At 37.7% G+C, this 10767-nt stretch overlaps 1 protein-coding gene across 1 annotated transcript in view; it reads right to left on the bottom strand.

Annotated features, from left to right (window-relative positions):
* The window catches only part of Atrnl1 (attractin like 1), a 558188-nt gene that overhangs the window by 405128 nt on the left and 142293 nt on the right, over positions 1–10767 (bottom strand). Inside the window, exons 20-21 of the mRNA XM_005352541.3 lie at positions 10359–10452; positions 1961–2013 (exon numbers count right to left, since the gene is read on the bottom strand). Coding sequence (XP_005352598.1) covers positions 1961–2013; positions 10359–10452 — 147 coding nt within the window. The remainder of the gene's footprint in view (positions 1–1960; positions 2014–10358; positions 10453–10767) is intronic.

The following is a 10767-nucleotide window of genomic DNA, read 5'->3' as shown; positions in this document are numbered from 1 at the left end:
TTTCTCTGTGGTTTTGGAGCCTGTCCTGGAACTAGCTCTTGTAGACCAGGCTGCTCTCGAACTCACAGAGATCCGCCTGCCTCTGCCTCCCGAGTAGATGTTTTATCTTTGTCTTCTTGCCTTTGTTCTTTGTTGTGATTTTTGCTTTACTTTGGTATTTTTTGAGAAATAGAAAAGGAACTACCATGAAGTTGGGTAGGTAGGCAGGTGGAGGAGTTGGGGACAGGAAAAATATAATCAAAATATACTGTATGATAGGTAGGTGGTGGTGGTGCACACCTTTAATCCCAATCCTACAGAGAAATATAAGACAGGATGAGACATGTCTCAGATGAAGTCTCGATTCTGAGATTCCTTGAGGCAAGACTGTCATTTCAGACTGAGGTAGAGGTAAGAGCCAGGGACTGGCTGTTTTGTTTTTCTGACCTTCAGATTGAACCCAATTTCTGTCTCTGGGTTTTTATTAATCGTGCTATAGTCTGCTGCACAGAGAAACTCTGTGTCGAAAAAAAAAAAAAAACAACACGAATAAAAATAATATATTGTATGAAAAAAATTAATTTACAAAAAAATTACCTTTCGAGAAAACTACTTTAGAGGAGTAAAAAGTAGACACATCCAGAGATGATGGCACATGCTTTTAAAGGATTTAGACAAATCATGAACTAATGAAGAAAAGTGGTCAACTAAACATTGCTACAGGACTTCTATATAGAATAAGGGACCTATAAAATGGAACACCATTGTCCTGGGTACTTGGTTTGTTTGCCGGCTGGTTTGTTTGGTTTTGGTAAACTCAACACAGGCTAAAGTCACCTGGGAGGGGGAAACTTTGACTGAGGAAATGCCTCCCTTAGATTAGCTCTGTGGAGTCCTGGGGCAGATGATTGATGTGAGAGTGCCCCGCCCACTGCGGGCACTGCCACCCGCCCGGCAGCACTGACCCTGGCTTGTGTGGAAAGCAGGCTGAGCCAGTGCTGTACAGAGCTAGCAGTAAGCAGCATCCTTCATGCAGCTCCTGCCTCCAGGGCCCTGAGCTCGTGCCCTGACTCCCCTAGGGACTGATGGACCCGAGAGCTCCAAACTGAAATAAACCCTTTCCTCCCCGGGTTGCTTTTGGTCATGGTGTTTAACACAGCCATAGAAAACTAAGACAATCATAAAAATGAATCACTAAGAAAAAAGCTTAAACACTTCAACAAGTAATATCACATTTAGATGCTAAAAATTGTTGATATTAGTAACAGATAAAAATAACAATTAGATTTATTACATAACTATTAGAAAAGCTAGAAATAAAAAGGCTAACTATAAAATCATGTTGAGAAACACGAAGGAACTGTAAATCTTACATTGATAGTGAGAACCTGATAGTACAACTATTTTGAAAATAATTCAGCTGATTCTGTAAAGTTAAACAATCGAATGAAAGTAACACCTAACAGAAAATCAGTGTAGCTCTGGAGAAAAATCAAAACTGTTCCTTGTAAACAGTCTATCATAAGATTTATATTTGCAAATTTTAAAAATATGTTAAAATTATAAAAGTTTATTTGAACCCTACCTTTTGTTCATGTTCAGGACACAAGCAATTTTAATTTATTTATATTTATTTTACTATTTAGAACAAGAAAAATACACCAAAAACAATGAAGAGAATATTGCAAATACACATTACCTTTCTTATCAACAGATTATAGAATTATAACATTTAAGGAATACAAAGGATATAAATACTGTTATAATTATCTCAAAAAAAATTTAAAGTAAGAAAAATAAGATAAAATATATGGACCAGAAAATTGTAATGAAACCATACATATTCATTTACCTGAAGCTAACAACATAATAAAATATGTAGACCAGAGTAACTTAAATAGTAATGAAACCATAGCTATTCATTAACTTCAAGCTAACAATATAAATCAATTACTATAAAGAAAAACATACGAATACTTACAATAACATGTTCCTCTGAGTGGATTACCAACATAGCGATTTTCAGAGTCGCATCTGTAAAAACATGAAAAGTCACTTACGACTAAATAAACTAAAAATGTTTAAACTGTATCATAAGTTGAATTTTAAAAAACCAGCTTCCAAAATAGCAGCAGGCAGCAATCCTGAGACTAAATGAGCAAATAGAAATGTCTGTGGCAATTCAATGCAGTGCCCAGCAGAATCCCAGAATTCTTCACAGACCGCCAAAGAACGGTACTCAACTTCATACGGAAAAGCAAAGAACCCAGGATAGACAAAACAATCCTGTACAATAAAGGAACTTCTGGAGGCATCACCATCCTTGACTTCAAACTCTATTACAGAGCTACAGTACTAAAAACAGAATGGCATTGGCTAAAAACAGACAGGAGGACCAATGGAGCCGAATCAAAGACCCGGATATTAATCCACACACCTTTGAACACTCGATTTTTGACAAAGAAGCAAAAAAAAATATCAAACGGGAAAAAAAAAGCATATTCAACAAATGGTGCCAGCATAACTGGATATCAGCATGTAGATGAATGAACACAGACCCATATCTATCACCATGCACAAAACTCAAGACCAACATACAGCCAGTCAAAATATGGGTCTGAGGATTTGTTGCTTTGGAAAAGAGGTTCTTCTTTTGTTTCCACAGAGGATGTGAACCTGTGGAATCCCTTCCAGATTAATGTGGTTTGATGGACCAAAGACCACCTGAAAGGTCACCTTGAATACACCTCAAAAAATATTTTGCACAAGAAATAGCAGGAACCAGTTTAGACAAGAATTACACCCATATTCCCAAGTATTATTTATACATACTTGTTTACATTTAGAGGGGATATGCTATAGATATCTACATTGGTATATTTTTGCTCTTGGTTATGGTATTGTGTTTGTACAGATCATTTGAAAAATGTGATGTATAATTTAAAAATATAGGTTAAAAGATAATCATCTATAATAGTCAAGTTTGTATTCATGGTAGTTAGATTTTCTAGATGTACAGAGATGTATCTCAGATGGACAGGGATTCTTCAAATCTTTCAAAGACCTTCAAATTACTGCTTTTAAAATGTTTAATAATTTAGGACTTTTTATGACAATGAGACTGCTCCTCAAAGCACCTACTTCCTGGAAAAGACTGCCAGATACTATGGGCCTGTAGGCTGAAGATGGATGCCCCAATGGTACAGAAGAACTTTGGGTGACTGTCCAGGTACAAAAATGTCTCTGTCAATTTTACTGCACTTAAAACTTTTAATAATTTAGGACTTTTTATGACAATGAGACTGCTCCTCAAAGCACCTACTTCCTGGAAAAGACTGCCAGATACTATGGGCCTGTAGGCTGAAGATGGATGCCCCAATGGTACAGAAGAACTTTGGGTGACTGTCCAGGTACCAAAATGTCTCTGTCAGTTCTAGAGTTTTGGAAGCTGCTTACAATGTACTTCCTGTTTACTTAGGTAATATTATATCCTTCTGGAGTCTTTGATGGAGTTGAAAAATTTATAGTTATAGTTATTGTTTTCCTTGGTTATGATAAAAGATAAAGTAGATATAAATATTAAAACTGTAATTCTTGCCCAATGTTTTGTTATATTTAGTTTTTGTATGTTAAAGTTAAAACCTTCCTTTTTTATTTAAACAGAAAAGGGGAGGTGATGTGGGATTCCCCTCTGTATGCTGTAAATATCATTGGTTAATAAAGATACTGCCTTGGCCTGTTGATAAGGCAGAACTTAGGTAGGCTGGGAAAACTAAACTGAATGCTGGAAGAAAGAAGGTTAGAGTAGGGAGAAGCCATGTAGCCCCACCAGAGATAGATGCCAGGACTTTTCTTGGTAAGCCATAGCCTTGTAGTGATACAGAGATTAATGGAGATGAAATACAATAATAAAAGTTAGCCAATAAGAAGATAGAGCTAATGGGCCAAGCAGTGATTTAATTAATATTCTGTGTGATTATTTCAGGACTAAGCGCCTGGGAACTAATTAGTGGCCTCCTACAACAATTAGGACACGATCTCCTGAGCAAATTGATGATGACCATGGGAACCATGGGAGAGTGTTGAAGAGGAGGAGAGAGGCAGGGAGAGGAACAGAAAAAAAAATGTATAGCTCAATAAAATTAATTTTAAAAAAAGTAATATCCGTGATTTGTAAGAGCATCAGCACACAGGACAGACAGACTCTGACAGACTGACCAGGGCAGGAATGACCTGGGCTGAAAAGAGAACATTAGGACACAGGATAGACAACATGTTCTTGAGAGTCATTTTTAAGGAGAAGAAAAGTCACAGCATTCATAAGACCCTAGTTTCTTCTTTGTAGTATTAGCTGAAATTAAAACATTTCCCTATCTTAGACAACAATGAGCCTTTATTTGTAAAAAGTCATCCTCAGAATACATCTACGATCAGCCTCTGGCCTACATGAACATATGTATGCCACATACACCCATTCCCATGTGAGCACACACATGAACAAACACATGTATATATCACAAATTCATATCCCTCTTGTCAATGCACACGCACAGTTGTGTTGAGAAAAGTTTTTCTCTAAGCCAATAGACTGACACAGAATAGACTAATATGATTTAAATCAAGAGTTAGAACTCTTGACCTGTCATTAGATTATCAAAAATAAAATGAAGACTCAAACACAAGAACTCTAACTTAAATACTTCAAAACTAATAACGGAGCAGAGAAATTCATGAATTTTTCAAAAAATTTGATTTTTGTGTTCTATTTTTAGAATAAAATTGAAATAACTATTGGTGCCAGACCGACATACAGTGTTTAATTGCATAATTTTATTCCTTTACTTTCTAATTCTATAATTCTAATTCGTGAAATACCGTTCCAAAATAAATTTTATAAAATCCATGTACCAGAGCCACTGTAAACAGGGAACAAAGGGAAAAGGGGTAGATCAGGGCATTTGCTATGAGTCTGGGTCTCCTCCTAAAGTAAAATCCTTCACCCAAAAAGTCATCCAAATGACTGCTCAAAATGAGCCAAACAAGGACATCAATGGCCACGTCAAAGTGGCTGAGTGTTGTTACTGTGACCAAACTCCATGACCAAAAAGCAACTGAGGGAAGAAAGGGTTATATGCTTACACTTCCAAATCCCTATTCATCATGGAAGGAAGTCAGGAACTCAAACAGATCCCAAACCTGGAGGCAAGAGCTGATGCAGAAGCCATGGAGGGTGCTGCTAATTAGCTTGCTCCCTAGGCTTGCTCAGTCTGCTCCTTTATAGAACCCGGGACCTCCATCAGAGGGTTCCCACCCACAATGCACTGGGTCCTCCCACATTCATTACTGGTGTTCACCCAGGCCCTGAGATCCTGAAAGGTGCTTCCTTCTACGTGTTATGGCATCCAACAAAAGCCTGCCATGTTTACAAGTCTTACAATTGCTAGGCTTCTCACTTTAACATGTTAGCATCACATATAAACACAGCTGCTTCTCCCCAAGCTGGAGGACCACGGCTATGATGCTCAGGGCTCACTGCAGCACATCACAATGGTCACCACCCGACTTCCCACCAGCATCCAATCCCAAACTCTCCTCATGACAGTCTTCATCCAGACCCACTGTGAACAGGAGGTACTGAAGAGGGGATCCCCTCAAGAGAGGGTTGTTCATAGGGGTGTCAGCAGGCTGCCTTAAAAGCAGAAAATAAAAGAGAAATCCCCTTTTTGGGGACTGTAACATGGCACTGTGGGTAAAAGCACTTGCTTGGCAAGCCTGTTGACCTCAGTTCAATCCTCGGAGCCCACAGTGGAAGGAGAGTAATGATTCCCAGACTCTCCTCACCCTGGCTAAGGGCTAACTACCCATTTTGACATTACATCACCTGGCTGAACTAGGAAGAAATGACTAACTTTACAATCATCAAGAAAACCACCTTATACTTGATAACTGAACATATGTGCCTATCAATATACACATAGACATATAATTTAAAACTTAGGCACCACACATAAGAGAGTCCAAGAAGATTTTGTCCGTTTGAGTCTGGCTTACTTCTTTTCTTTTTTAAATTTTTTTAATTGATTTTATTGAGCTCTACATTTTTCTGTGCTCCCCTACCTTCTTCCTCCCTTCTACCCTCTCCCATGGTCCCCATGTTCCCAATCTACTCAGGAGATCTTGTCTTCCTCTACTTCCCATGTAGATTAGATCTATGTATGCCCCTCTTAGGGTCCTCATTGTTGTCTAGGCTCTCTGGGATTGTAAACTGGTTTTCTTTGCTTTATGTCTAAAAGAGTCTGGCTTATTTTACCGAGCATAGTGATTTCTAGTTGCATCTATTTTCCTTAAAATGTCAGGATTCAATTTTTCTTTATGGCGGCATAAAACTCCATTGTGTACGTGTGTCATATTTGATTTATCCATCCATCTGGGCTGTCCCATTTCCTAGATACAGTGAACAGTGAACATTGATGTGGCAGGATGGGTAATGTAGTCCTTCAGGTACCCACCCATAAACAGAACAGCTGGGTTATATGATGGCTCTAATGGTAGTTTTATGAGGACCTTCCTTACCAATTTCCTTCATGGCTACACAAGTTTACACTCCCGTCAGCAGCAAATAGGGCTCCTTTTTCTCCATATCCTTGCCAGCCAGCATCTGCCTTCGTAAGTTTCTCGGACGACAGCTCCCTTGACTGGAGTGAGCTGGACTCTTACATTTTCCTGATGGCTAAGCAGGCCAATGCTTTGTGAAGTGTTTATTGGCCATCTGTGTCTCTTGCATGGAAAAAGTCTGTTGGGTTCAGTAGTGGCTTTTGTTTTAAAGTTACTATTTTTCAGTACCCATTATCCTGGGAAAAGGTTAGATGGAGAATTGTCATTACCATGACAATATGACTACTTTGCATCCATTTAAACAGATTGCTTTATGTTTTGTTAATTTAAGAAAAACTGGCAAGAAACAAGCCAAGCTAAGGTCAGGCATTCATAACTAAGAATAACCCTCTTTGTGTGATTTACTTGGGAGGTGGGTGGCGGGCCCCCCAAAAAAACAAGAATAAAAAATCAAGCAACAGAAACCAAAATTGCTGCTGCATGTTTGTCTGCAGCACTTGCATTTTCTTTCTTTCTTTCTTTCTTTCTTTCTTTCTTTCTTTCTTTCTTCTTTCTTCTTTTTCCTTCGGTCATTATTTTACCTATGTCTTGAGTTTCAGTTATCTCAAGGATTTGTATTTTACAAAGTCTGATTTTTTTTAATCAACAAACAAGTTGAGGGTCACGGATTTCTGTTTTAACAAGGCTTTTCTTTCTTTAGTCAATTACAAGGGGTAGGACAATATTCTCCATCTCTCTCCATCCATGAGAAGACACTGGAAATGCTAAGACCACGTTCATTTTTATATCTTTGTTGTTCTTGGCAGTACTTCCGTTTCTGTCCGCTGTCATCTTTATCCAGAAAAATGTTATTCCTCCTTCCAATTCCAACTCTAGCACAGTGGGTTCAGACCTTCCTCATCCTCAGGAATCCCGTCTCAGAACAATTAGTACACCTACTGAGCATCTTGATGTGGATGCGGTGGGTCCTGGAAGCTGTTCATTCAAAGAGTATAGACAAACAGATGCCCCATGGCTAACGCAACCAACAACTGGGAGACAAGAAGAACCAACATCCACTGGGGAAACTTACAAAAATGTGACACCGGATAACATATTTAAAGAAAAATGAAATTTATGCTTGCAAGAAATGATTCATGGTTATTCTAGACCATCAAACATAAGAAATCTGTGTGTTTTACTGCGATGAGTTTGACACTAACAGCATGAAAAGTACTTTAGCAAAAACTTTTATCAGTTTTGCTTATCAATATCAAACACTAGTTTAACCAGTGTTTGCCTATTTAGATAATTTTCTGCTTCCTAATAAAAGCATTTTCCAATATAACCAGTATATAACAAGTAACTATCCTCAAAATTCTTACCTTATTTTTATTACCCCCATCCAACAGTTAAAAGTGTACTAAATGACCATTTGAAATTCCTCTATTGAGAATTCTGCTTTGATATTTACCCCATTTTTAATTGGATTATTTATTTTTTTGAAATCTAGTTTCTTGAGTTCGTTATATATTTTGGATGTTAGTCTTCTATTGAATGTGGAGTTAAAAATCTTTTATCAACCTATAGACTACCACTTTGCCTGACTGACAGTGTCCTTTGCCATGTGAAAGCTTTTCAGTTTCATGAGACCCTACTTATTAATTCTTAATCTTAGTATCTGCACTATCAGTGTTCAGTTCAGGAAGTTGCCTCCTGTGCCGATGAGTTCAAGGCTATTCCCCTCTTCCTCTTCTATTGTGTTCAGTGTGTCTGCTTTTATGTTGAGGTCTTTGGTATACCTGAACTTCAGTTGTGCAAGATGACAGATGTGTGTCTGTGTGCATTCTTCTACACATCAGCATCGTTATGCCAGCAATATTTGTTGAAGATAATTTTATTTCTCCAGTGTATTTTTCTGGATTCTTTATCAAAAATCAATTGTCCATTGGCGTGTGGATTTATGTTGGGATCTTCAATTTGATTCCACGGATCAATGTGTGTTTTTATGGCAATACTATGTTGATTTTATTACTATAGCTCTGTAGTAGAGCTTGAAGTTAGGGATGGTGACAACTCTAGAAGTTCCTGTACTGTACAGGATTGTTTTAGTTATCCTGAGGTTCTGTTTTTTTTTTTATGGCATTGAGAATTGTCCTTTCAATGCCTGTAAAGAATTGTGTTGGAATTTTGATGGGGCTTGCATTGACTCTGTAGATTGTTTTTGGTAGAATGGCCAATTTTACTATGTCAAACTTATCAATCCATGAACATGGAAGACCTTTCATTTTCTGATATCTTCTTCAATTTCTTTCTCCAAAGACTTTAAGTTTTTAATCACACAAGCCTTCTAGCAGCTTGTTTACAAGATTTTATAATATGTGAGGCTATTGTAAATGTGTTGTTTCCCTGACTTATAAGATCATTTGTCATTTGTATATAGGAGGGCTACTGATTTTTTTTTTTGAGTTGGGAAATGAAAATCAAAATGACTTTGAGATTCCATCTTACACTTGTCAGAATGGCTAAGATCAATAACACAAGTAACAGTTCATACTGGCGAGGATGTGTAGCAAGGAAAATCTCCCTCCATTGCTGGTGGAAGTGCAAACTTGTTCAGTCACTACGGAAATCAATGTGAATTTAGTTCATAATCATAGTTGCAACTAACATTTTGCTTTTGTCTATAATACTATAACCTGGACCTATAGACATTGTCTTCACAGCTGTAATGAGATAATGAAGCTTATGACCTGGTATATAATTTGAAGGAATGGATGAGAATACCACAAAGTGTAAATAAATTGGGGTTTCTCTTTACAAAATCTAAAGATCACAGCCTGAACCTCTTCTAGGCATGGGCCTGAGCAGGTTCACTACCCTCAAGACAGTAAAGCTGGGTCTATATACAAAGCAAACATTACAGGTGCACACTATCAGAGACATCCTGTCTCGCACAGGGCGCAAGCCTCTGGCTCAGTTCATTGCTCACAAGCCTAAGTGCCCTGCCTAATAGGAGCTGACAAGACCTATCAGGCTTACAGGTAAGAGACCAGCTGCCTATCCTAGGCTTCTCTAAACTTGAAAGTCTATGATAGTAAATGACATAAAATAAAAATAAGCAAATATTGTTTTCTGTGTTTAGGAGATTTTTTAGATATAAATTTTAAATATAATTTAGAGAACTCTTTACTAAGTTTTCTGACAATTACATAATTATGTAATGTAAACATGATTTTTCTCAAATAATAAATATTCATGAAAAATAAGCATGCATTTGTAACGAGTTAATATGGAACCTTATAAATCTAATTTTAATGTAATGTACACGAACAAAATTAAAGAAAAAATAATAATTTAAATGTATTGCCTTTTAGAATCACATTTGGGAGGCAATAAATACTAAGAATAACTAGACAAACGATAGAAGTCACTCATGAAGTACTGAGAGAAAGACACTGGTTCCTGTGAACTGAACCGTAGACAAAGGAAGGCTGATGGGTTAAGTCACTCAGCAGTGACCTGAGTGTGCACCCCACCCACATACACGACAGGTGTGGTGCCGTGCCCTCTCTGCACCCGCTCTACAGCCTTCACTCTAAGCCTCCAGGAAACAGTCATCTTTAAACATTTATTTTCTCAAAAAATTTGATAATGTGTGTATGAAAACAGCTTACAATAACGTAAGCTTAACTTAGTGCAAAGCTAACATTCAAAAAAACATAAAAATTAGTCGGATAGCACAAAATCCATAGAAGTTCCAAGATATAATTCTTCGTACTTACAGTTGGCACTGGTCACCTTTTATTCCTTTAGTTGTACAGAAACACTTCCCTGTGTGCAGATGACAGATATTCGCATGGCCACTGCATGTGCACGCTGTAAGTCAGAAGCCAACGTGTTATTAAGTGATATTAGTATCGTATTTTGTGAGGCTATTTCCTCATGTCATATAAGCCATTTTTTCACTTAATGTGAAAACTTTGCAAAACTCTTTACAATCCCCAGGAATGTCCTGCATCTCTCTTGCACCTAAGTACTTCTCTTATTCTGCTTTGTGCTTCTGTTTGCAAAGTGATACATCAGATTCATGACATTAGTGTTCAAATAGATAGCAGGTGTAGTGGTGCACACCTCCAATCCCTCGTGTGGGAGGTGAACACACACAGTGCACACCTCCAACCCTCATGTGAG

Source organism: Microtus ochrogaster, chromosome 8 (genome assembly GCF_000317375.1).
Source record: "Microtus ochrogaster isolate Prairie Vole_2 chromosome 8, MicOch1.0, whole genome shotgun sequence".
In the NCBI taxonomy this organism is placed as follows: domain Eukaryota; kingdom Metazoa; phylum Chordata; class Mammalia; order Rodentia; family Cricetidae; genus Microtus; species Microtus ochrogaster.
Note: the sequence above shows the minus strand (reverse complement) of the source record. Positions and strands in the feature narration are given on the sequence as shown.